The sequence below is a fragment of the Podarcis muralis genome, chromosome Z (genome assembly GCF_964188315.1).
Source record: "Podarcis muralis chromosome Z, rPodMur119.hap1.1, whole genome shotgun sequence".
Classification (NCBI taxonomy): domain Eukaryota; kingdom Metazoa; phylum Chordata; class Lepidosauria; order Squamata; family Lacertidae; genus Podarcis; species Podarcis muralis.
In genome coordinates this window covers 6,003,573-6,031,384 of record NC_135673.1, presented here as the reverse complement: position 1 = coordinate 6,031,384, position 27,812 = coordinate 6,003,573, and the positions used below count along the sequence as shown (strand labels likewise).

Below are 27,812 nucleotides of genomic sequence, written 5' to 3'. Positions count from 1 at the left end.
CTATCACTTCTCACAACTGGGAAACTATAGCCCTATCAATGCCGCTAAAGTCTGCATTAGCCATTTTTGCAGCTGCCATGCTGCCAGTCATATTCAGCAATTCTGAGCTCCTTTTCACAAGTCAGGCATCACCCATCCTCTAGTTTGCAGCTGCCTATCATCCATGTACCACTCAAAAGACATCAAAGGGAAGCTATTGGTTTAATGGAAAGCACCCCCAAACAAAAGATTCCTCCTTACCTGTATATTTTATACCGGGTTGTAAATCCCTGACGATGTCTTTCCACAAAGGATAAGTAGCTCCGCGAGTGGTGGAAGGGCCCTCTGTCTGAAATAAGCCAATCAAATTCCTTGGAGACATGTTGGTTGGTCGCAGCGGGTTGCTGGTGGGAGGGCTGTACTGTTATATGGTCCCATATAAAGAGGAAGTAGAGGAACTCAGCAAGCCTCCAGTTCATGCTTTTCTGTCTGCCTTTTTCCTCTCATTCTTGCTCCATTCTGTGGAGTCCTGTGTAGGGAGGGGAAAGGGGGAGTAGAGGAAAGGGAAGGAGGGAAGAAAGGAAAGAGAAAAACAGGGGCAAAGAAGAGCGGTTTCAGTGCTTGTTTTTAAATTACCAATAGGATATTTGCCTACAGTTTCCACTTGCGTTCATCCAAAAGTATTCAGGAACTCACACCCAAACACTTTCCATTGCTGAAGGCTGTCATTCTGCCTTCTGTATATGCTAGCCTGATTGTGCTCATTGGAAAACAAAGAGAAAGTTTGTGCTAAAGGTGTTTCATAAAGATAGACAGATTGAGAGTTTAATAAAAATGCATAATTGTCCTTATATCAGCACATCAGTAGTGGGGAAACGAACCTCAAAAGCTACAGCAAATGGAATGGCAGACTGTGTGTGACATGAGGCCTTGATGTTCATGCATGTGCACTGATGTACATCTGATCTTCAAGGCACAATGTCTCTGTCTCTTCCTTGGAGACTGCATTCCTGTGCATAATAACTCAGTATGTTCAAGTATGTTCAAGGGGTTATTCTCCAGCAAAGTGTTCTCCAAAGTGTCCTCTACAAGACTGCCTTACCCCACATGACTGGATCAACCAGTGAAATCGGTACTACTACAGGTGCCACATAATGCCAGTTCCACATTGGTAAGAACCTGATTGTTCACTGCGGCAGTGACTACAACTTTGGAACTTATTGCCTATTGAGATCAAGAAGCCACCTTCAGTGTTCTCTTTTTGGTGCCTACTAAAAGCATTCTTGTTTAAACACGCCTACCCAGATGCTTAGAAAGTTGAGGTGATTTTAATCCTTTTCAGTAATTTAACTTCCATATGTTTTAAAGCAGGGTTGTGAATTTTTTGTTTTACTTTTTTTCTTTTCTTTTTTATAATCAAGCAGTATATCATTTTAATGAAATAAATAAACAAACTCTGGGTCCCAGGATGTAGTTGGACTACACATCCCATCACCCCAGGCAGCTTAGCCAATGGTCAGGGATGATGGGAGTTGTAGTACAACAAAATATGCAGTGGCTAGGCTACCTAAATGCCAGGTGTTCTCTCTGTTGTCCAGTAAGGGCATTAAGATCAACAAATAGGCCCTAGTTAGCCTTACAAAGTCATGATGCTTATCAGCTTCTTCACTGGTAATGTGGGTGTTGCAGAATATGCTCCTTGCTGAAATGTGAGAGGCCCCCATCCTCACTGCCATTCGTCTTGCCCTGTTTATACACAAGCAGTTTCTTGACCTCTTAACACAAGAATTTTGTTTTAATTGCACAGCAGCTTTAATGGGATCGTTTTGTTGCTCATTTCAACACTGGTGGTTTGCATTTTAATGTTTTAATCATAGAACTGTAGAGTTGGAAGGGACACTGAGGATCATCTAATCCAGGAGTCACCAACCTAAGGCCCATGGGCCGGAAGCGGCCCGCGGAGGTCATTTGACCGGCCCACAAGCCACCCCCGAACCAAGCGGCCTGCTGGCGAGCTGCACTAAACCGGCGCAGCACAATGCGGGGACTCGCTTTCGCGGTGCCGAAAATCACATCTGCGCATGTGTGATGGAGGGATCTCCATGGGACTGATCCGGTCTAGGCAAGATAAATCTTGCCGACGCCTGATCTAATCCAATCCTCCTGCAATGCAGCACTGATAACTTGAGCAACTAAAACTTAAGCATCTGCTTTAAAAACCTCCAATGACAGAGAGTCCACCACCTTCCTAGGGACTCCGTGCCACAGTCGAACAGCTCTTACTGTCAGAAAGATCTTCCTGAGAGTTCAAAGAATAGAATCGTAGAATTGTTAGGGTACACCAAGGGTCATCTAGTCCAACCCCCTGCAATGGGGAATCTCAGCTAAAGCATCCATGACTGATGGCCATCCAACCTCTGCTTTGAAATCTCCAAAGAAGGAGAGTCCATAACCTCTCATGGGAGTCTCTTCCACTGCCAAACAGCTCTTACTGTCAGAAAGTTTTTCCGTATATTTAGCCGGAATCTCCTTTCATGTAACTTGAAGCCATTGGTTTGAATCCTACCCTCCAGATCATGAGAAATCAAGCTCGTTCCCTCTTCCATGTGACAGCCCTTCAGGTTTCTGAAACTGGTTATCATATATCCTTTCAGTCTCCTCTTTTCCAGGCTAAACATACCCAGCTCCTTCAACTGCTTGTCATAAGGCTTAGTTTCCAGTTAGATCAGTTCATTTTAAAATGCAGACTGAACATAATTCTGCTCCATCCTGATATTGAATTGGAATTTCATTTCTTGTTACTTGAAGCCATTGGTTCGGGTCCAACCATCCGGAGGAGAAAACAAGCTTGCTCCATCTTCCATGTGACAGCCATTTAGATATTTAAAGATTATCATTTCTCCTCACAGTCTCCTCTTCTCTAGCCTAAACATACCCAACTCCCTCAACCGTTCCTCAAAATATTTGGTTTCGAGACCCTTGATCATCTCCCTTGCACATGTTCCAACTTCTCGATATCCTTCCTAAATTGTGGCACCCAGATCTGGACACAGTACTCCAGGTGTGGTTTGACCAAGGGAGAATACAGTGGTACTAAGATCTGGACATTATAATTTGATGCAGCCTAGAATCGTTAGCTATTGACTTACATTAAACTTCTTTTTACAAGCCAGATGTCCCCCATCTTCTGGGATTGTTTTATTTCTTGCATTTTAATTATGTTGTATCTGTGTTTTAACAACGTTGTCCAACTGTTGCTTTTTTCTGTTTAGAAAGTAGGTATTAAGCAATATATTCATTACTTCTACTATCACCAGTGCTTTTATTCAAGAAAATAGGTGCCAGAACTCACCATGAAGTTGTTACAGTTAGTCAGCAGGTGACTCGGGCCAGATTCTAATGCCCCTGATTATTTTACCCTGCAAGTAAAACAAATGCGCCCCCACCTCCCTCATTTTCTTAGATTCATGCGGATGGCTAGGGCAGCTTGGAAGGGCCCTTGCACAATCGTGTGTGTGAATGCAACAGTAGATGCCTAGCTGGAAAGCTTAAAGCCCACCGCTACTACACAGGAGACAGACTGAAGAAAAGGAAACACAAATTAGCCCCGCCCCAGTGATAGCTAGGAGTGGCTAGCTGCTAGCTGGAGTCATAGACCTTTAAAAAATTGTAGACTTGCACATGCTGCCCAGCTTCTGTTATGACTTCAAATGTTCGATTTGGGCTTCTGAGAAGTACATAAAGGCAAGAAGCAGGCAGGGGGAGCACCAGCCTACACTGGCACCCACCTGAAAGGTGCTCAAACTGTGCTCTGATGTGCTTTGACTGAAAAAAGCACCGACTACCACTATGAATAATATTAGTAATAATGGCAATTCTTTTACAAAAATATCTGAGGGCACAGGTTGGGGGAGCCTGTACTACAGCAGTATTCTTTGGGTTGAAGCACAACTATTCCACTCTCTGTGTAGTTTTAGATGGTTAGTTAAAATGCATCTTTTTTTGCAATGTTTAGAGGAGAGACTTGACTGAGGCTACTAGTAATTTTCCTTTACTGCTTTGTTATGTGTTCTTTATAGGATTCTGTTATGAATTTTATGTGTTCACTTTAAGAGACCACTACATGAAGAATCGAAGTGGTGGCATCCAAAGTTGACAAGAAATGCTATCAGAAAGTATATAGAAACTGTCAGAGGCACATGAATCTAATGAAATGTCCAAGGTTTTATGATTGGAATGAGCGTAGAACTCAGAATCATTCTGAAGGGAGTGGGCATGCTAACTGTAAGCTAGCCCTGCACTGAGCAATTAAGAAACAAAATGCAATTAAGCATCGTCAGAAGTAATTAAGTAAATAAGTTGAGTAATTAAGCTTGTGATTTGTGGGCTATATCACCTGCACAAATGGATTTTTGTCATAAAAGGACTATAATAGAGAATGGGACTTGGAGGGAGGGAGAGGGAGAAGATGAGGTTACTCCTCATCTTCAAAAGATGGGGGAGAGAAGACCCAGGTAACTACCAACTGGTAAGCTTGACATCAATACCAGGAAAGGTCCTAGAACAGATAATTCAACAGTTGGTCTGTGAGGATTTAAAAAAGGATTCTGTGATTACTAAGAGCCAGAATGGGTTTCTCAAAAAGAAGTCATGCCAGAAGAATCTCATTTCTTTTTTTGATGAAGTTACAAGCTTGGTGGATCAGAGGAATGCTGTGTATCTTGATCAGTAAGGCTTTTGACAAAGTCCCCCACGATATTCTTGTAAGGAAGCTGGTAAAATGTGGGTTGGACGAGGTAACTGTTAGGTGGATTTGTAGCCGGTTGACTGACTGAACCCAAAGAGTACTTGTGAATGGTTCCTCGTCATCCTGGAAAAAAGTGACAAGTGGGGTTCTGCAGGGTTCTGTCCAGAGCCTGTTGTTCAACACCTTTAGAAATGACTTGGATGAAATAATTGAGGGGATGCTCATCGAATTTGCAGATGACATCAAACTGGGAGGGATGGCTAATGCTGCAGAAGACAGAATCAGAATTCAAAATGACCTTAACAGATTGGAGAACTGGGCCCAAGCTAACAATATTAATTTCAGTAGGGACAAATGTAAGGTCTGCATTTAGGCAGGAAGAACCAGATGCACCAATATAAGATGGGGGGGCACCTGGCTTACTAGTAGGACATGTGAAAAAGATCTAGGTGTCTTGGTGGACCACAGGCTTAACATTAGTCAACAGTGTGATCTAGCAGCAAAAAATGCTAATGCTATCCTAGGCTGCATCATAAGTATAGTGTCTAGATCAAGGGAAGTAATAGTACCACTCTATTCTGCCTTGAACAGACCACACCTGGAATACTGTGTCCAATTCTGGGTACCACAATCTAAGAAGGATGTTGAATTCCAAGCTGGAATATGTGCAGGAGGATGGCAACCAAGATGATCAAGGGTCTGGAAACCAAGACTTATATGGAATGCTTGAAGGAGCTGGGTGTGTAGCCTAGAAAAGAGGAGACTGAGAGGAGATATGATAGCCATCTTCAAATACCTGAAGGGCTGTCACATGGAAGAGGGAATAAACTTGTTTTATCCTGCTCTGGAGGGTAGGACTTGAACCAGTGGCTTCAAGTTACAAGAAAGGAGATTCTGATTAAACATACAGAAAACCTTTCTGACAGAAAGAGCTGTTTGGCAGTGCAGCGGTCTCCACCAGGAGGTTGTGGACACTTCTTCCTTGGAGATGTTTAAGCAGAGGTTGTCTGTCATGGATGCTTTAGCTTCGCAGGATACCCAGAACCAACAAGGTCCCTATCTCAGAGGTCTCAATTCTACTGCAGTTTTTGAAAACAGGTAAGAAACAGCAGCAGTTATTTCCAAGCTGTTGTTTCTTATCTTCTCCATTCCCTTGTGCAAACGAGTGAGCACCCTGCCCCCAGCTCTCCGTGCATGCATGTCAAAGAATGGAGGAGTTGGGTGTGTGTGAAGATGACCACAATAAATGGCTGATTTGCAAGTCAAGTCAGTATTGGTGGACTCCTGATCATGGCTTGAGGTCATCTGCATACACAAGGACACAAAATGCCAGCACATGGCTTTCTACCTATCTAGATACTGGGGGGGGGGGGTTTACTCCTCAGAAGACTGGCCTTCATGTGCTTGAGAGGCATACAGTGGTACCTCAGGTTAAGAACTTAATTTGTTCTGGAGGTCTGTTCTTAACCTGAAACTGTTCTTAACCTGAAGCACCACTTTAGCTAATGGGGCCTCCCACTTCTGCTGCAGCACAATTTCTGTTCTTATCCTGAAGCAAAGTTCTTAACCCGAGGTAGTATTTCTGGGTTAGCAGAGTCTGTAACCTGAAGCGTATGTAACCTGAAGCGAATGTAACCCGAGGTACCACTTTAATCAAATTGTTGTCATTGCATCTGGTTTAGCCCTGAGTAGGTGAATGACTGTCAGTCAGTGTAGTCCACTCGTGTTCTACAGGTAAAGAGGGAAATAAGTTGATAGTAAACAGAACTCAGGGGAACTCAGGCCTGGGGGACAAATGTATATAAGGGCATTGGAACTCTCCATAGGACATGCCACTCACTTCCCCCACCCCACCTGTTGGTTTATCCAATCAAGGTAGGATCAGAAACCATGGATTGATCTTCAGTTCTTCAGGTGAACTAAAGCTTAAATTAACCCTGTTCAGATGAACAATGCAGTGTGTTTCATTTCAAATGGAAGTGAATGCTTCTGATTTCCTTGCAACTATACCAGAGGAGAAGATTTGAGGGAAGGGGTGCACAAGCTTGAGACTTGTGCATGTAACACTAAACTATGGTTTAGCATTATATCCAAGCCCTTCCATAGTGAGTTACTGAAATGGCTATTGACCATGTTTAGTTGAATTACTGATCCAGGCCTGAGATTCCCACCTTTGCATTGTCTTGAAACACCAGGTCAGTGCTCCTCCACATAAAATGCCCCCTTTTAGAGGGTCATTACAAAGCTCTTGTTTCATATTCCAGACTGCCCTTGGCTCCTAACATCAGACTTAGATGTCTATTCCCCTTCAAACAATATGTTCTCTCACTTTCCCAGCCTCACATAACCTGTTCTTGCTAGATTTGGGGGAATCAGAGATTATAAAACTCGATAATGAAACAAGCTGCCTCTCACTTCACGTTCACACACAATTAGTCAATGTACGCTTGTTCTTATTTTCATGTCCCACATTTCATAAGACACCCCCACCCCCGCAATGCACAAAAAAGAAGAAGGTCACAGCTTCCTGTGGCTTTCACTGGAGAGAAACAGCTAACGAATTGCTCTTGGTAGACCACTTTGCTGCAGCTCTACTACCTGCCTTCAGGGCTACATAACATTCTGAAAGGTAAAGAATTGAACAATGAGTCAGCTGAAGAGCTGGCATTGAGGGAAGAATATAAGGTGGTCTGAAAGAAGGCTCTAACATCAGCCGAACCTCTCACTCTGAGACTTACATCCAGTTCACCAGGTCCTATGGGCTGACCCAGCTTGGATGTTATGCTTAAACCAGTGTGGTGCCTGCCAGAGGTTGTTGAACTCCAACTCCCTTCAGCCCCACTTAGCATGGCCAATGGTCAGCGATGATCGGAATTGGAGTTTGACAATATCTAAAGAGCCCCACATTGGCCAACATGCTAAACCATTGTTAAAAATGATGAGAATGAACCACAGCAAGCCTCAGGGTCGCATATTTCCCCCCCTCCAATATAATTGTGTGGAGGAAATCAGAATTTTTTGCTCCCATTTTTGCATAATCACAGTTTCTTCAACCATCTGAACTCAGCAAACTGTGGTTAATGTAAATATAGTTTTATTCAAAACAAGCAAACTTCGAAGCTGGCTGTGAAGCTGGCTTGTTTAAACACAAAGGTACCATTGACCACAATTCAGGATAGGTATGGAGAACCTGTGGCACTCCAGATGTTGCTAGATTCCAAGTCGCATCGGCCCTAGCCAACGTAGTCAATGGTCAAAGATTATGGGAATAGAACTGCCACAGCATCCAGAGGGCCACAGCTTCCCCAACTTGTAAGGGAAGCTGAAGGTCACCCAATGAGCTTTATGGCTGAACAGAAAGCTTTGCAGCCAAACAGAGATTTGAGCCTGCACTTCCTCAGCAAAGTTTAACACTTCCAAACCATTGCATCAACTGGTTAATTATTCATGTACACACATGCACACATACCACCACCACCACAGCTCTTTGTGTGCTACAAGCAGTGTAAATTATTCAACCAGCAAGAACCTATTACATCAAAAATCACTTTTAACATGAGGAAAAGCTATCTGGCCTGGAGAACAGATGTGTTCCTTCTCAGGTACTTTCGAACTTCAGAGGGGTATCCTAACCTTGAATTCTGCTCAGACACAAATATTAAGTGTGGGATGTGTTTTGGAGTTTCTCTCATCAATCAAGCTTGCTTTCTGTTGTTTTTTCTGTGTTAATCCAGATATCAGAATGTTCTTTCTCTCTCTGTGACAAGAAGAAATTGCAGTCTCTACCAGTTGCCTTTGCAAAATGTGTAACAGGATACAGGGTTGAGGAGGAGCAAGGTGCAAGGCAGAAGTGGAAAAGATGGAGTTTGTATTGATTTTGGGGCCATGCAGAGAAATATGCCCTCCAAGAGCCAGGACAGGTGTATTGTACTTCTGTGAAACACTGAAGGTGTTAGGGGCAATTCAGCTGCAATCAATGTCTCCCAAATGCTGGAGTCTGCAAGCAAGTTTGAAAATAACAGAAGACAGGAGAGCCATTGCCACTTTAAATTAAAGTGTGCCATTTAATGTGTGCATGTGTGTGCGTGCACACAGGAGTTAATGAAGCACAGGGGGCTAAATAATGGTGGCATTGTATCAGCAGGAGGGAATGAGTCCAATTTTTCAAAGGCAACTGGTGACCAAAAATGATTGCTTTGAACACCCATAGTAAACATGACTTTTATTATGTAGTTTTGTTATATTGCTAGTTTTTGCGTAACAAATAAATAGGGTATGCGGGGGGGGGAGAGATGGATTGAAACCATGGTGTGGAGCAGGGGGCTCTTAATACTTTGCTCCATAGGTCTGGAATAATAGCAATAATAACCTTAGGGGAGGGTCACAAGAGACAGACAGAAATGTCCGGGGGGGGGGGGGACTGCATGTACCCTCCTCACTCCTCGTTTATCTTTTCCTGCATCTTTTCCCTGCTTATCAATTCTCTACCCAAGCAACAATTTTTCCTGTTGAAAGTGAGCAGGTAACTCCAGCCGCATCTTGGACCTAGGTGCAAGCACTGCATCAGCAAGCACTGCACAACAAGCCAGATGGCAGAGTATTCCCTGCCAGCATGCAAGGCCTGCTCTGCCGTGGGCATCTGCAACCCGTCTCATTGAATATGCACAGTTGCCTCTGATTTTGCTGGAGATGCCCTAACACAGAAGACCCATCCAGATGAATTAAACTCTCTGGAGAATCGGGCATGTCCACATTCGAGACATCTGACAAGGAGCTGTCAAGAAATACCCATTCTTTTGTCTTACATTTAACTGAAAATGAGGTGCAATTCCCTCAAAGCTCTGGGACAACTCCCACAGTGCCATGGGAAGTATATTCCTTTTCAAACTCCCATCAACAACTTAAGGCTCATGTGTTTCCCATGTTACAATGAACATGGGGGAGGGAAAGAATTCAGTAGTATACAGGGCTTGATTGGTTGGTCTTGTAGGATAGTTCTCTTCTCTCTCTCCATCCCCAAATAACCCCCCCCCCCACCTCACACATATATCTAAGAAAAAAGATAGTTACCATCTTGGTTATTTAATCAGTGGAGGGCAGGTTGTTGTGTTCTGTGGGAAATTGTAGGTTTACTATAGTAGTGACCCTTGGTAGTAAAATTGGGATGTTCCAAACACACTCTACTTCCATTTGTGAAATATTACACTGAGATGGACATACATCAGACTGTTGATTGCTCTTCTTCCCCACTTTCAGTGGCCAAAATAACAGTTATACTAAGGGCCCCTGAACCAGCTCTTAGTAAGGTGTAAACTGGTGTGTGAAACGAAAGTAAACTATGTGACTGCTCCTCAGTTTTCCTTCCTCTTCTCTCCACCATCAGAAGAAAATCACACCAAAGGGTACACTGCATAATGCGCGCGCTCTCTCTCTCTCTCTTTCACTCTCTGTGTGTGTCCTTTCCTTATCTGTTTCTCTCTACAAATGAATTAGAGATGTGGAAAAGGATCCTTCTTTCACACTTACCCTCCAGCATCCTCCTCCTCTGTATAATTCTAGCAATTCACACATGTACTGCCCCTTATCGCAGATTCCCACATGCCTACCACATTTCCTTCCCTGGTCCCATACCCTATAAGCATTGGTGTCACTCATTCTTATCTCTGTATTTATGTCTGTCTTGTCAACTGAGGTGGTGTTCATACCTGACAGTGCCTCTTCCCCCACCCCAGGCCCAGGCACACATCCTCTCTTCCTTCCGTCCCCTTTCTTGCTTCTCTAAGTGTCTGATTATTCCATCTCTGAAGCTCCCACCTTCTCTACAGCTGTTTCCCCTTTTATCCTCTTCCATCTGTTCAGAGCTGAAACTCCATGTTCGCTTAGCCTTTATAGTTCTCTACCCTTAACTATCTGTTTGACTGGTTTTTGTTTGTTGGATTTTGTTTTGTCTTTTGCTAACCATTGCAGACACTGTCTTTATCTGGATCTAAAAGCATGGCTGTGCCAAAATGATGCAAAATGACTAGGAACTCATTTGCACTCCCCTCTCTTCCGACCCCTCCTGCAAACCTCAGTGGTGCTGCCTTGTTTTTGTTAATCTTTCGGCTTCATTAGAAAGTGGGGGGGGGGATCTTACTGGTGTTTTGCCATCTGGAGGGAAAGGCAGGTAGAACTGAGGGAGTTGGCAGCAGATTTAGGACAGACCAAGAGAAAAGAAAAGAGAGAACTTCTTCAAACGGCACAGAACTTACGGAAGGGGTTGCAATGCGGCACCTATGAGGCACTTGAGGTCTTTTCCGCAATGCCTGCCCATCCTCTGAGACACCTCCACTCACTGCCCTCCTGGGTCATGAAGTGGTGAGGACTGTTACATTTTCCCCCTCCCTTGAGTAGGGCTGGAGGAGAAAGTTGGAAGAATGACACTCTTTCCCTCTTCCCTCTTCATCTCTACGTGTCTTTCAAGGCTCGCATTAACTCTGCTGGATCTGAGCTTTATTCAGATGGCTTGGAAGAGTGAAGCATGTGAATACACACTTTCTCCTTCCATGACTCTGGTGGTGGAGGCAGAGGGGTGACCAGATGGGGTGGGCTCAGCCGAAAAATCCAAATGTGAACCCTTTAAAAGATTGGTGAACCCTGACTTGTGAAATGCACTGCCACAAGACATGGCAATGGGCACTAAGTAAGGTGGCTTTAAAATACAAATTCTTGTCTAAATGGAGCCTCCATATTCAGGGACAGTGTACCCCTTAATGCATGCTACTGGTAAAGCACAGAAGGAAGGGAAGGTCATTGCCTGCTTGTGGGCAATCTTTGGGAAGACCTTTGCAATGAGAGACACTACACTTACAATTTGCATTTGAGAGTTAGAACGGGGGTGGGGGTGGGGTGTCTCTATGGCCACACTTCAATCATTTGCCCATGGTGCCAAATTGCCCTCTTATCTCATTTCCGCACGCCATAGACAAGCAGAATATGGAATGCATTGTCAGAAGATTATAGGTTATGTCAACGTTATGAGGGATAGGATCTATCTGCCGATGCTACTCACGAAGGTGAAATGGACACTTCTGATCCTGAATACAAGTTACTGATGAAGAACAGACAAAATCCCTTATCATTTAGGCAGATTTTTTTGTTTCATTTGATGCTTCTATTTTATATGCTATGCCTATCTCTGTTTTTATTATATTGTATATATTTGGGGTGTTACTGTACTTTATGGTTCAGAAGGGGTGTAACTTAGGGCTTATCCACAGTTCCTCTTCTCCTATTGCTTTCCCCCAGTTTCTGTTCTTGGCAGTCAGTCTGATCAAACAGCAATTCAGGTTTTCCCCGGATTGACATTTGCCCTAACTTAGAGCTAAAAAGCAGGTTTTTCCTTAGGGGGAAAAACAGGGCAAGGGAAAAACTGGTTGGGCTCATGAAGTGTGGATGAGCCTTTTGTGGCAATAATCTACTTTGCACGCAAAAGGTCACAGATCCGACATTTTCAGACAGGGCAAGGGCTGCCCTCTGCCTCAAAACCTGGAGAGCTGCTGTCAGTCAGCATAGACTGTACTGAACTAAATCACCCAATAATATTTAAAAAGTCACTTATCCTCACAGCTAATAATTCCAAAGTTGCCGGGAACAGAAAAAATTAGCTATCCAGTGCCTGGGGAACCAGGAATGTTTTAAAATTAATCCAGCAAGTTAATAAAGAGAGGGTCAGACACACCTCACCAAGGAGAGAATGCCATAAACAGGGAGCCACCACCAAGAAGGCCAATGCAAACCAGCTAGCACCCAGTGGCAACGTCACCAACAGAGAACCTAACTAGTTTAGAAACCTGATGTTCAACTAGTTTAGAAACCCACTAATCATAGGGCCTGATACAATTGGTAGTTTCCCATCAGAAACCCGCTTTTGATAAACCTGACATTTAGAGACCCGATGAAACTTGTCAATTTTAGGGCCTAAGATGGTTGATACTGTAGAAAGTGTTCTTTTATGTATGTAGGTTCCAAGTCATTTTAGGCTTTGTATGCTGGCACGCCTAGCGCTGCAGTTGGCATTAATTCACCCAAGTGTCCATAAGCACTAGAAGGGCAGGGTTTTTTTTTTTTAAAAAAAAAATAACAACTTCATACAAACCAACCCTGTGAAACAGAGGTCTTGCAATGGTTAACTAATGAAGAGCCAGAGATGGGAAATCCCAGAAAATGCCCTGAAACAACCTGATCCCATTTACTGAAAGGCTGCAGTAAGGGGAAGGGTCATGGCTCAGGGTCAATGCACCTGCCTCGCACGAAGAACGGGCCATGCTCAATTTCAGCATCTCCAGGTAGGGCTAGAAGTATCCCCTGCCTGAAACCCAGGAGAGCCACTGTCAATCAGTGTGTAGACAATACTCAACTAGATAAACTGATGATCTTTCATTGCTTTTATTTATTTATTAAATTTGTTAGTCACTTTGTCTTGTCCAAAGCAATTCTGTGTTCCACCCACACTATAGTGCTACTACCAAGTTTCCCCACACTGTATTATACTTTTGGGGGACCTCTCTGATTGTGCTTTTAGCATCAGGGTTTTCCAACAGATTCCTAGAGTTGGAAGGCACCAACGGCAGTGCAGTTTTGATGCAAATTAAGACAATTCGTTCATCAGCATCCATCAGCCCATGCAATCTTTACTTCACTGTTCCGGCATGTGGATAGCTGGAGTGCCTTCAGTATGAATAGCTCCAGAGAAGATATACAAGTGAACTGAGACCAAGCAGATACACAATGCAGGTAAGATGTCTGTATATAGAGTACTGTACGTGCAGTAGAGGGAAGAACAGCAGCAGCCAACAAAAAGCCATCCATAGCAAATATGAGACATTAGCTAATATATTTATTTTGAGGTGTTGGAATCTCTCAGTAGAAGGCAGCTTCCTATGTTCCTATGTACAAAGAAATAGCAAAATAAACCCAAAAACCCCACACTGCTTGGTTTAAGAGATGTGAATGAAATTCCGTGGAAGAACACTGATCAAGTGGTAGACATTATAGGTTTTTATACAGAGGTTGGATTAGATTTCTAACTGTGATTTCTGCTCTGTGGGGGGTTGGATAAGATGACCTCTGGGCTGCCTCCCAGCTCTACAGTTCTATGATTCTAAAAAGACTCAAGCATGTGTCTAGGTATTGAGTAAAAGCCCATACTTGATAACCTTGTGAAAGGCAGATGCATTGATACTTGAAAGGAGAATGTCCTTTCTTGCTGTGCATTGCTTGCTGAAGCCACAGCAATAAGAACTTGATTTGAGAACAATGGTAAGAATATAGTGCAGATGGTGGTCGGAAATGTAAAAAGAATGTGCCAGCCAGATAAAATACCTTTCTTCACATTCAGAGGAGCTTCAAAGGAATGTGAAGGAAACAATCTGGAGCAAAAAAGGATTGTGCAAGGACAATGACTGTCTGTAGTTGGGCTGAATTTGACCACATTTCCAATATCTTGGAAGTGAGCTAGGCTGGGCAAAATTGAACATGGGGAGGCAAGTTGGGAGTTGGGCTACATTGTGCCATTGTCCAAATAATCTACAGAGGGCAGAGCTAGCACCCTACTTCCCTCTGTTGGGGTTATGGGGTGTGGTCATACTGAGCTGGCATGGGTGTCCTTCTGCCACCGGGGGATGCAGGTGATGTGGTGGTCTAAACCACTGAACCCCTTTGGGTTTGCCGATTGGAAGGTCGTTGGTTTGAATCTGCTTGACGGTGGTGAGCTCCCGTTGCTCAGTCCCAGCTTCTGCCAACCTAGCAGTTTGAAAGCACACTAGTGCAAGTATATAAATAGGTACCACTGCTGTGGGAAGGTAAACGGCCTTTCCATGTGCTCCGGGACTTGTCACAGTGTCCCATTGCGCCAGAAGCAGTTTAGTCATGCTGGCCACGCTAAGTCATGCTGCCGCCGCTCAAGCAAAAACGTTCTTTTCCCCGCATGAGGGAAGACAACTTTCCATGGCTCGCACCATGTAGCTAACAAGCAGCCTCCCCAGCAGAGCGCAGAACTGCTTCAGAGTGCAGCCACCCAGGTGCTCCCCACTCCTCTGGCGGGGAGCATCGCTGCCACAGACACCGGTGGGCGTCACTCCCAAGGTGTCTCCGAGCCCCTGCCGCCGCAACTGCCCTTCCTGAGGTCAGTCGCCGGCAGCTCCGTGGTGGAAATCCGAACTGTGGCTCCTTTTCCCTCTTCCCCACACCGGAAGAAAAGATTGCTGCACATACGACGGACGGAGAAGGGGCTTGTCTCGAGCATCTGCCTGCCTCACTTTTGACCCCCAAGCCTGTCTGTCGCAAATGCACTATGCCTGCTGCCTGGATTCCTGGACCATCCCCGGGCTGGATTTAGAAGGCAATTGGGCCTGATCCAGCCCATGGGCCTTAGTTTGTCGACCCATGTCTAAGATGCTATTCAGTACATTAGAGGAGAGAGAGAGAGAGAGAGAGGACTTCCATCAGCAACTGGGTCCCAGGAGCTCCCAGAAGGGGATCCTCTTACATTCTGCAGTGCAACACATAGCAACCATTCCCCTTAATTAGGGAATGCAAAGTGGAATTAACTGACATGGAATCACTGAAGCCTTTATGGTCTTTACTTTCGTGGTGCTTTTATGACCTCCCACTGCTCAGAATCCTGCGGGACACCAGCTCCTTCTTAGTGGCTTCTTTTTGAAAAGGCTTTTTTTTTGTGTTCTCATTTGCAAAGTGCTTGGCTCCCTTCCATCCTGCCCTCAAAGAATTCTGCCTCTCTCATTGCAATCCCCCACCCCTATCTATATTCCTCCCTCCAGGCTAAACAACACATATTTTTCCTCCTATCTTTTTTTTTTTTTTTTTTTTTACTTATTTAATTTGTGTTTGTAGAGCGACTCAATGGTATATTAGTATAATGTAATTACAACTTCTCTCTCTCTTCTTTTTTCTTTTTAATGCTTTCAGTAACCAATAAGTGCCACATTTCTTGCTGCTCAGTCATCCTAAACAGTGACAGTATTAGAGCAGGGACAGGCTGGCCAAGGGTCTTCCTTTGCCAAACATAGCCATCTCTTTCAGGGTAGGGAACTGGATCCAAGATGGTTATTTCTCTTACTACTTGCAAGCTAATTTGGGTGGAATTCTACCTTGCTGTAAACCACACATGAGCTGTAAACCAGAGGACAAACATTGGATGGGATTAGCATAACATGTGAACTGGGAAATGATACAGAAGCCACAACCAAGCTAGCTTCTAAACTTTCTTCTCTTGAACTTTGAATGGGCTTTTATAAATGGCTAAACAAGCTACACGCACACTCAGAGACTGAATGAACAAAACACAGAAATGTAGAAATAGAATTGTTAAGATCATGGAATGCCCAGCAAGGCAATCAAGACGAGTAAGAAACCAATCAAGGCAAGTGGGGAAAGAACAATCAAAGGGATCATCTCAAGGGGGCTGAAGAAGAAAGTGGAAAGTTTATCACAAGACATGGAGATGCAATTATTGTGTGGAAGATAGTGGTGCCATTTTACCTTGACATTTCTCTCTCTCCTTGCCTAAAGAAAATATCACAGGTAAAGATTTGCTTATTCTCTACATAGGAAGCTGTCTTGCATGATGTCAGACTATTTGACCATCTAGCTCACTTTATCCAGCAGCACCTGTTACCAGATAATTTTGGCAGCAGATGCCAGAGATTTGCATGCAAAGAAAATACCCTGCCACTGAGGTGTAGTCCCTCCCTAGTGATCCTGGATTGGGCAGGACCACCCATGTGACCAATACAGGAAGCGCTATCAACATTCTAAATGGGCTTCATTTGCCAACATCAAAAACAAGAATAAAACCTGATTGGCTACATAGCCCTGTCATATAGCATCCGATCCTGTATGTGATCCCTGATTGTCTGGGATCACTTGAAAAGGAACAAAACAGGGAAAAGTAATATTAACCCAGGATATTTAGAGGTAGACATCATTCCCCACCTTTTGCCCCAACATTCATTCATGAATAATATTGAAGCCACACCTGTGTCCAGAACAACATCCCTCCCTGTAGAAGTGCTTAATGATGTTTGCATTAATCTTGGAAGGTTGTCTGCTATTCTGAATGAGAAGGAAGAGAGAGACATTTGCAAAGAAAAGCCGGGGTGGTGGTGGTTTGGAGGTACAGATATGTTAAGATTTTGACCTATTGATTTGTACATTTGTACATTCATCTTCCATGTTATAACAATGAGGTAATAATACCCCACAGAAATTATTCAATGCTTCTTTCCCTAAAGTTACTATTTTTCTCTGGGATTTTTGTTTAAAGAACCTCACAAGTAGGATTCAGTTCTTATGAGAAGCAGGTCACCTTCCAAACTATATGTTAAAAGCATATTTATACCACTTTAACATTCATGCTTTCCCACTAAGAATCCTGGGAACCACAGTTTACCTCTCAAGGAGCTGCAAGTCCCAGCATTCTTAACAAGCATTTATCAAGATTGTGGGGGGCATGTTGTTAAAATAGTATGAGTGCTTTAAATGTATGGTGTGGGTATGACCTCAGGCCACAAAAATGCATGGTGTGTAACCTGTTGGAAGAGAAGGCAGAGTTTAATGGTTTTATACTGGTTTGCCAGCAAATTTCCACCTGTGTGAAAAGGAGAAAAAAGTTAGTCATTTTGACAGGGATGTCCCCTGTGACCATTATTGTTTATTTTAGTGTGAGAGACCCTGGCTAGAAGTTTAAAATCTGATGAAGAAATAAAGGGAATAACATTAGGGTACAAAGCATATACACTTAAGGCATTTGCAGGCATTTGTGGTAACTGTGGAAGACCCAATGGTCCTGGAACTGATTTCTAAATTTGGATACGCTGAAGGCTTTAAAATAAATAAAAGCAAAACAAAAGTGCTGGTGAATTATGCGACTGACCAATATAAAAAAAAAATTACAATTATTAACAGGATTAATTATTGAGAGAGAGAGAAAAATAAATATTTAGGAGTGTGGATAACAGCTAAGAATATAAATATTTTAAAAGATAACTATATGACAGCTTGGAGAGAAATAAAGAAAAATCTGGAGGTGTGGGGAAGGATGAACTTATCATCATTGGGAAGGATATCGGTAATTAAAATGAATGTGTTGCCAATAATTTTATTTTTATTTCAAGCAATACCTTTGGTCAGCAAGGTAGGACACTTTGGAGAATGGCAAAAAGACATTACAGTGGTACCTCGGGTTAAGTACTTAATTCGTTCTGGAGGTCCGTTCTTAACCTGAAACTGTTCTTAATCTGAGGTACCACTTTAGCTAATGGGGCCTCCAGCTGCCACCGCACCACCAGAGCATGATTTCTGTTCTCATCCTGAATCAAAGTTCTTAACCCGAGGTACTATTTCTGGGTTAGCGGAGTCTGTAACCTGAAGCATCTGTAACCTGAAGCGTCTGTAACCCGAGGCACCACTGTACCAGATTTGTCTGGCAGGGGAAGAAGCCAAGAATAAAATATAAATTGCTGATACTCTAAAGAAAGAGGTGGGTTCTCCCTGCTGGATTTAAGTATATATTATGAGGTGTCCTGCCTATACTGGCTAAAGGAATGAATATCATTTAAAAAAATACTGATGTTTTAGATCTTGAAGGCCATGATAATAATGGCTGGCATGCATGTTTGTGGTACGATAAAGTTAAAGTACATAGACCTTTCCTAAACCATGTAGTAAGGAAAGTGGTTTCTGAAGTATGGGGAAAATATAAAAAATTATTAGAACAAAAAACACCATGGTGGCTTTCCCAATATCTTAAAAAAAATTAAACATGAGAAATGATTGGGCAACTTATAAAGAATTATGAATGGAAGTAGAACACAAATTAAAATTAAAGAAGTTTGAAGATATAAGAGGACTATTAACTGATTGGTTACAATATCATCAGCTTAATGACATATTTAAGATGGACAACGAGAAAGGCTCTTCTAATTAAACCTCTAATTTTGAAAAAGTGTTGTTAGAAAATAGGACTTAATTGCTTTCTAAAATGTATAAATTAATATTAGAATGGCATACAAAAGATGAACATGTCAAATCAGTTATGATACACTGGACCAGGGACTTTGGATATACAGTGGTACCTCGGGTTACATACGCCTCAGGTTACAGACTCCCCTAACCCAGAAACAGTGCTTCAGGTTAAGAACTTTGCTTCAGGATGAGAACAGAAATCTTGCTCTGGCGGCGCAGCAGCAGCGGGAGACCCCATTAGCTAAAGTGGTGCTTCAGGTTAAGAACAGTTTCAGGTTTAGAACAGACCTCTGGAACGAATTAAGTACTTAACCCGAGGTACCACTGTAATATACAACAAGCAGCATGGGAGAGGCTATAAAACTGGGATTTAAAGTTCACAGCATGTTATACTTTGAAAGAAAACTATATGAAAATGATGTATTAGTGGTATTTAACTCTTAGTAAATTAGCTAAAATGTACAAAACAAAGTCAAATACATGCTGGAAATGTAAGGAAAAAGAAGGCACCTTTTATCACATGTGGTGGACTTGTAAAGTAGTAAGAGAATAATGGGAAATGAAATATAATGAACTGGGAAAAAAATGTTTAAAATAACCTTTTCTTTTTTAAAAAAACATGAAGCTTTCCTTTAAGGGATTTTAGGAGCCGAAATACCAATGGACCAAATGAGACTATTTATGTATGGGACCACTGCTGCCCGGATGTTACTTGCCCAGTGATGAAAAGAGGACATAGTACCTCCCAGAGAAGAATAGCAGATTAAACTGATGAATTATCCTGAGATGGCAAAAATGACCAGAAGAATTAGAAACCAGGAAGACCAAAAATTTAATAAGGAATGGAGAAAATATATAACTTGCCTTAAAAATCATTATAAACACTGATTTCCACTGGTATGTGGCACCCAAAGGCCTCCCCCCCCCCCCCATAAACACAGCCCTTGAGCTGAAAAAAGAGAAAAAGTTCCCTGCCCCGGCTTATTGTTAAAAGCCACCCAGAGAACTTAATTGGCTGGAAGATGAAAACTACAAAACAAAGAAAAGATCCCATCATTTCCAACTGAATTGCTTCTTTGTTCCAATGTTAAGACTTCTATGTGCCATTTGGAGATTGATTGACTTATTTGTGCGATGGAAATAAGCCGTTCCCTCTTAAAGAAGAAGAAAAGTCTGAATTTTGTTTCTGTTTTCAGCCATGGAGGCTGCTTTCCCGTAATCGGGAAAGGTTCTGATGGAGGGGGGGGGTGCCGCTGTGGTTGAGATGCCCCCTGAAGCTCCCTGAGACAATTCGGATTACCATGGATCTGGATCCTGCCGCTGCTGAAGCAAGAAGGCTCCAAAACAGGCCGGAAAAGAATGGCACTGGGTCTTCAAGCTCTCTGCCCGTGAGCCAGCCTCCATATCTGCCATGGCAGGTGCAGATTCCCTTCTCAGTTTGGCTAATTGGAACTAAGTTAAAGATGTGGAGAAGATGTGGAGAACAAGCTGCTGACAAATTTGGCTGCTGGAACCAAGGTTGGTGATGAAGTTGAGAATTGGAAGAGGAGAAGGGTAGCTCTCTATGTTTTTAAGGTTCCTTGTTTTTGTGGTTACCTCCGGCCTTACTGGAATAAATGCTTACAAAAGAGGACCCTAGAGTTTACACTAACCTTAGCTTGATATACCTGGCTGTATTTAAGTAAAAGAGAATAAATATAGAATGAGTTATGAGGAAATTGTGTGTGCAAAGCTTGTGAAGTGAAGGAAGAGGGGAAGAGATTTATATTTTTTTCTTCTTTGTGTCAAGGGATGATTACACACACCCCTCCAGAATGAAGATATAATTTAGTTTGGAATATTGGAACTGACTGCAATAAATTTGGAATTGTGTTGGAAAGGGGTATGTGAAAAGAACACTGTGTGTGTGTTGTGTTGTATTGTGTTTTGTTGTGCTGTGTTGTGTTGTGCAGGTGGCACACACACGCACTATCAAGAGATATTACCCACCCTCACCCAGACTGAGGAGAAAAAAAGGAAAAGGAGAAATTGGAAATAAAGACCACAGGTTTGAGTTGTTGGAGATGATTGCTTTTTCAAAAGCAAGAGAGACTTAGAACTACGTTTGGAAATATAGCTGATTGTGAAACTGGCGAAGCAATGGTGGAGGGGAGGGGATCTTGCTAGTATTTTAAAGTTTTCAGGGAATAATGGTCTTCCTCCCTGATGGTCTTTGTGGGCCAGTTTCTGCGATGATGTGTGTAGGGCTGTATAAAGAGTTAATACTTAGAGTTGCTTAGAGTTGCTTAGAGTTGCTTAGAGTTAATACCAGATGGCTGTCCTTGAGAAATAATCTTACAACAGATAATAGAATGCAAACGCTGTGGAGACAACATGAATTGCAAAATATGGAACTGGATAGGAAATGGACACTGGCTGTGAGGAGTGTAGATTGGAAAAGTGAAGATGGGCAACTACCGAAAGGTGAAGGACGGAGGAGAAGATAGACACAGATGGCAGCACACGCAAGAAGAAAAGAAAGAAAAATTAATATAAAATTATAAGTAATGATTTAAAGTGGATAGGCAACAGGATGTATAATCTCTTTTGTTCTTTAAGGGAATATGTTATTGTTATGTAAATATATGAGCAGGAATTGATAAATCGACAGATGATGGATAATGGGGAAGGAAAAAATAAAAAATTGTAAATCAAATATAAGGAATGAAATGTGAATTAGAAATAAATATGTAAAATTAAGCAGCTACGGGGAAAAGTTGAGAAGCATCTAGGACGAAGAGCAGGAAGTCAATTTTTGGAAAAAATGTATTAAATATAATGTAATTTGGTACTGATTTGTTAAAAATTTGCAAAACTAATAAATATTATTTGACAAAAGAAAGAATAAAAGTCCCAGGGCAATATAAAAAGTAAAGAAAAATACGATAAAATGGCATAATTCAAAATAAATTTATCAGCCCTTTAAAAGATAATTGGTGCTACTTAAATACCTGGGAAAGTAAAAAGAATCTCTTAGCCTGGTGCCAAAATGATGGCAAGGTTGCTGCCAAGTGGACCTCTCTGGCAAAAGCATCTGATCAGCACCAGCTTAGGGTGGTAGGGTAGTTCTCTCACACAGGGCACCAAGCCGAGGAAGTACAAAACTGAGAAGTTCCATGATTGAGAAGGTTCATTTGGGGGGAACCAAATTTTGGGCTCACTCAGGGAGCCATGCTATCGAGGATTACCAAACTTTGCCCTGATCTGATAAATGGAAAAATGATATAGAGAAGACCCATTCTCTCCTCATCACGCTCCAGACCTCCACCAGTGTGGTAGTACGTGGGGAAGGGTTTCAGGGTTCATGCAGGCTTCCTGGAGGAAATAGTCCCTAGATGTATAAGGCTTTAAAAGTCAAAAACAGCCCAGAAAGAAATGGGTAGTCAGTGAACCTTATAAAGTAAGTTCCCTTAGGCAAAGGCTTTGGGACATTTCACATAGCGACCTGCGATCTTGATCCCATGTAATATGTGGCCCGGTAGCAGCAGGAATCCAATATGGGTACGATTTTCAGATACCCTCATATCTTAGGAACCTGTCTGTACCAACCTATCGGCGTTTGTTTACCAAAGCCAGACTAAATGTATTTCCATCAGAAGTGCTAAATGGTAGACTGAGAGGCATCCCTTATCAAAGAATAGGCTTTGTTTATATTCTCAGGACGTCGGTGGTTGTTGTTGTTTAGTCGTTTAGTCGTGTCCGACTCTTTGTGACCCCATGGACCAGAGCACGCCAGGCACCTCTGTCCTCCACATCGGTTACATGAAGCATATTTTACTGCATTGTGGGCAGTACGAGCAAGCAAGGGACCAACTGATCAAATCCTTACTGGCAAATCTGCTGGGAAAATTTGAAGCCTCCCATATTAAATATCTTTTGGATGAGAGGCCTAATGATATTACACTGGCCGTGGCAAAGTTCCTCTTGGAAGTTAAAAGAAACAAGGATCCTCATGCTTGAGACAAAACAAAACGTCCGCCTTGGTTCCTCCCTCTTTTGTGGTTGGCTGTCTTAACTGTATCTTGTTCTGAAATTGTTTGATGGGTCTTTGGACCGCAATAAAGATTTTATTTATTATTTATTATAAAGTAAGTTGAGTTCATTACAGAAATAGTGGGATATAATATTATTATATTATACTAATTATTGCACTACATTATAAACATATCACTGGATAGTTTAAAAACAAAAACAAAAAACCTCAAAGCAGTTTACAAAAAATAAAACAGTAAAATCAATAAGAATGTACAATCCTACTTTAAAACATACAAAAATTAAAATACTAAAACAGATTAAAATTATTTCGACTTTCTGCCCCCATCGTTGCATTTAACAGCTTGCCAGTTGGCCACGGGTGGGAAGGAATTCAATACAGGCAGATGAGGTATGGAAGAAGGATAGATTGTTCAACCCCTTCCCTAACAGCCTATTTCACTTTCATGTTGGCTACTTTCCTTCCTCCATGGCCGCACTGGATCATATTGGACTGCTCGATCCTTTGACTTCCTAGCCTGCTAAGAAGAGGATAGCTTGTGTTTTCCACGCAAATGCAGCAAGATAGTGCTGACGCCACACTCTTTGTGGGGGGCAGTCAAGCACCATGGTGCTTAAAACTAGGGTTGCCATATTTTGAAGAGCAAAAAAGAGGATGCAGAACCCTCTTGCCTTCCACAGAGCAAGCGCGTTGGGGGGACACACCCCATACCCTCAAAAAACAACAATTATTATTTTATTATTTATACCCCACCCATCTGACTGGGTTGCCCCAGCCACTCTGGGCAGCTTCCACCATTTATAAAAACATAATGAAACATTAAACATTGAAAACTTCCCTATACAAGGCTGCCTCCAGATGTCTTCTAAAGGCATAATGGCAAAAATAAATACAATACGATGGTCCAAGCCGTATGGTGATCAAAGGAAAGGAGCTAAGTTTTTAGGGGGGAAATGGGGCGCCAGGTGCTTCAGCCATCTCCTCTACTCTTGTGCTCAACAAGTGAAAACATATTCTAGTACTAACACCTTGAACTTGGCCTGGTAGCAAATTGGCAAACACTGCAGACCTCAGAGCACAGGTGCAGACAAGACCTCACTCCCATCAGCATTCACGCTGCAGCATTCTGCACAAATTGCAGCTTCCCAGATCAAGTGCATGGGAAGCCATGAATAGCTTGCCATGAAATACTATCCTCTTAGCAGGCAAGTAAATGGTTTCCCCAGCCAGCCACATTTTGTACTTCAATTTGCGCGGCTTGCAATATGGAATACAACATGAACGCAGAAATCCAAAACAATTTTCTGAAAAGGCAATACAAAAGCTGACTCTCACAATTAAGACAGGCAGCGACAGGCAACCAACAGGAGCAAGAAAACATCCATTAAATGCACAACAGGGGCAGGAAAACATCCATTAAAACAGTTTTAAGCTGGCACTGAAAAGGCAAATGAAGCTGTGCCAAACCGACATTTGTGGGGGAGGGTGCTGAGGGCTGGTCTAAGATATTTCGCTGCCTGAGACGAAACAGGAAATTATATTTCCCTCCCCACTCAATCTTCGCAGTCCCCACCCAAAGGTTCATGGTAGGAATGGGCAAACCTTTAAATCTCTCATTTTCCCAATCTTAAATTCTGTTGCCCCCTTTCCCACATTGGTTTGCAGTAAATGAATAATAATAAAAAGCCTCATAAAAGCTGATGAGCATTTTAGTGAATTTCTCCTAATAATACACTGCTTAACGAAGCAGCTTTTCCTAATATAATGCATTTTTGCATATTATTTTCACAAATATAGGCATCTTTCTTCATTCACACTTTTACCCTCAAATATGCATTCTTGTACACATTAATTGGCTGGAGCACAATTTGGGAAAGTGCAAGTTTCAACAGATTTGCTGCGTTTCAGTCTGCATATTGCTTTGGAAAGTGCAGATTCCAGGGGGTTGCTTGAAACACAAACTGAATCGAATTTCCCATCCCTAGCGCACAGTATCTGAGACAAGTGCCTTCCCTAGGAGTAAACCACAGCAACAATCAATTAAACAACTGACAGTTTGCTGTTGTTGCACACAGGGCCGGCCCTATTGTTAGAGTAAGATGACTGCCAGCGTGGAGAAGTGGTTAAGTCGTTGGGTCCTGGGGAACAGGGGTTCAAATCTCCAGTCAGCCATTAAGCTCTCTGGGTGATCTTGGGAGCCTAGACACCATCTCTCACCCTGAATTACTTCATGACATGGAGAGGGGGAGAGCCATGCATGCTCCCTTGAGCACCTGGGAGCAAAGGTGGAATATAAAAACAAAGATGTAAAAGCAAATAAATACAGATCTTTAGGGGGTAGCAGTGCACGCTGTGCTTTCCACCCTCAGGACACTGCCCCATCACCAGTGTTGAAGGAAGATTCAATTGCCCAGCTTCTGTACATAGGATTGTGAGAGTGGCGCCATCTTGTCTTTTTCCTCAGGCAACAAAATGTCTGGAGCAATTCCTGTTTTCAGGCAATGCCTGAATTCAGCTGCCTGAGGCAACTGCTTCATTCTGCCTAATGTGGTAGTAGCCACCAGCTTACATGATTTTAAAAGAGGGTTAGAAACATTCCAGGAGAACAAGGGTATTGATGACTACTGCCCAATGGCAGCTATGCTACACTTTCACTATCTGCAGCAACATTAGTTGCTAGGAATTGCAGGTGAAGAAACTGCTCTTGTGCTCAAGTCGTGTTTGTGGGCTTCCCATGAACATCCTGTTTGTCACTGTGATCACAGAGTGCTCCTCTATGTCAGCACTTATGGTATGCCAAAGGTGAGGTAAAATAGGACACTTCTCTCCAGTCTGGTATACCCACCTAAGATACATGATGCATGCTTAGCACATTGCATTATGGAAACCAAGTGAGAAAATGCTCATAGCCTCCATCCAAACATGTAAAAGGCATTATCAGAGTTCAAAGCCACATTTCAACAGGGTCCAGTGATGGGTGTGGCCGGGGAGAGTTCTGAGGGCCAGAAAGAAAGGCCTGGAGGGCCATATTGCATCCCCTTCCAGGGCCAGAATTTTCTCACCCCTCTTTTAGCATGCCCCCAGCTGCTATTTTTAGAAGAGTACAGGAAGAAGATAATTTAGCTCAATTTAGTGGAAATAACAGGAGGGGGTGGGGGTTTCATCAGCACCCTCAACCCTAACTCTTCCTCATCCTGATTTGAACATTGCATTTAATAGTGACAAAGAGGATTTGCTTTTTTCAATTAAAAAAGAGAGAGAGAGATTAGAGGCAGGCGATTGTGACCTTATGTGAGAGGGGAAATAAATAAATAAACAGAGATCCAGGGAAACCTACAGTTCTCCACTCTCAATTTATTTACTTTCCTCCACTTGTGCACCCAGAGGGTTTGCCTCACTTACCAGGCTTTGGGGAGGGAGTGGAAGGGCTCTGATAGTACCCCAAAACCCTCACACCACTTTCAGGAGCCGTCTTCCCAAAGCCCAATAAGCAAGGTGCCAGGCTTTGAGGAGGTGGCACAAGGGCTCTTGGCCAGAGCCATATCAGTGCCTTCCCAAAGCTGGGTAATTAAGGTGATAGGCTTGGAAAAGGATGTGTAAGAGCTCTGGGATGCAACTGAGGTGCCAGGCTTTGGGAAGAAGGCACAGGGCTCTGAGGCAGTGGGCTTTTGGGAAGGAAGAGTGCTTCGCTGCCAGCAGTGCCATCTTTAGGGTGGTGAAAGGAATTATTGTGAAAATAAGAAATATTTTGGGGGTAAGGAGGTGCCTGGCTGAGACAGTGGGCTTTGGGAAGGAGACTCCAGGGTTTTGAGGTGCCAGGTTTCATTGCACAGTGCAGTCTGTAGGGTGGTGCATTTTTTTGTCCTTGATTATGGTGCCGTTTTACCGAAGTCCACCCCTGCTGCCAGAGCCATCTCATTACCTTCCCTCAGCCCAGTAACTGAGATGCTGGGAATTTGAAGTAGGTGCCAGGCTTTGTGAAAAAGGTGCAAGGGCTGGGTAACTGAGGCACCACATTTTGGCATGGAGGTGTGTGAGCTTTGAGGTGCCAGGCTCGCTGTGGACTTTGTGGTGATGCAAGGAATTATTGTGAAAATAAGAAACATTTAGGGAGGGCACCAGATATTATCTTGAGGTGCTGGGCTTTGGGCAGGAGCTGTAAGGGCTCCGAAGCCTGCTTCAGGAAGGAGGGCTCTGGGGCAGCAGGCTTGGGGAAGGAGGCAAGAGGGCTCTGGGACACTGCCAGAGCCATTTCACTCTCTTCCCAAAGCAGGGTAATAGAGACACGGGGCTTTGGGAAGGAGGTTCAGGGGTTCTGGGATGGAAATGAGACTCTGAGTTTTGGGAAGGGGGCGGTGGGGCTTAGGGGTGCCAGGCTTTGCAGCTGACAGCATGTCTTTAGGGCAGAGCAAGGAATTATTGTGAAAATAAGAAATACTGGGAGGGAGGCACAAGAGCCGGATAACTGAGGTGCTAGGCTTCAGAAATGCGGCACAGCAGCTTTGAGGTGCTGGACATCATTGCCAAAAGCCTAATCTTTAGGAGATTATTTTTGTCCTCGGCCAGGGTACCATATTGCCAAAGTCTGTATCTGCTGCTGGAGCCACCTCACTGACTTCCTAAAGCCTAGTAACTGAGGCACTGTCCTTTGGGAAGGAGACACAAGGGCTCTAGGACATGCCACACTTTGGGAAAGAAGGGGGAGGGTTCCAAGGTGCAGGGTTTGGGGACGGAGGCGGGAGGATTCTGGGATGTTGCCAGAGCTCTATTACTGCCTTCCCATAACTTGATGACTGGGGTGCTAGGCTTTGGGGAGTAACAGAGTGCTTTGGGACACTTTCAGGGCCATCTTGGCTGTGGAACACTATAGACAGCACTGTATATATGGTGAAGGGTAGGCACAAGGCCCGGGTAAATATGACAGGCATTGTGAACAAGGCACAAGAGCTCTCTCACTGCCTTCCCAAACCCTTTGGGAAGGAGGGCCTGGCATATGGGAAGAAGGCACAAGGGCTATGGGACACTGCT

At 43.2% G+C, this 27,812-nt stretch overlaps 1 protein-coding gene across 2 annotated transcripts in view; it reads right to left on the bottom strand.

The window, feature by feature from the left end:
- The window catches only part of BRINP1 (BMP/retinoic acid inducible neural specific 1), a 110,234-nt gene that overhangs the window by 76,218 nt on the left and 6,204 nt on the right, over positions 1–27,812 (bottom strand). For both annotated transcript variants that reach the window (XM_028714628.2, XM_028714627.2), the window contains one exon: positions 241–508. In XM_028714628.2, coding sequence (XP_028570461.1) covers positions 241–458 — 218 coding nt within the window. In that variant the 5' untranslated portion in view covers positions 459–508. The remainder of the gene's footprint in view (positions 1–240; positions 509–27,812) is intronic.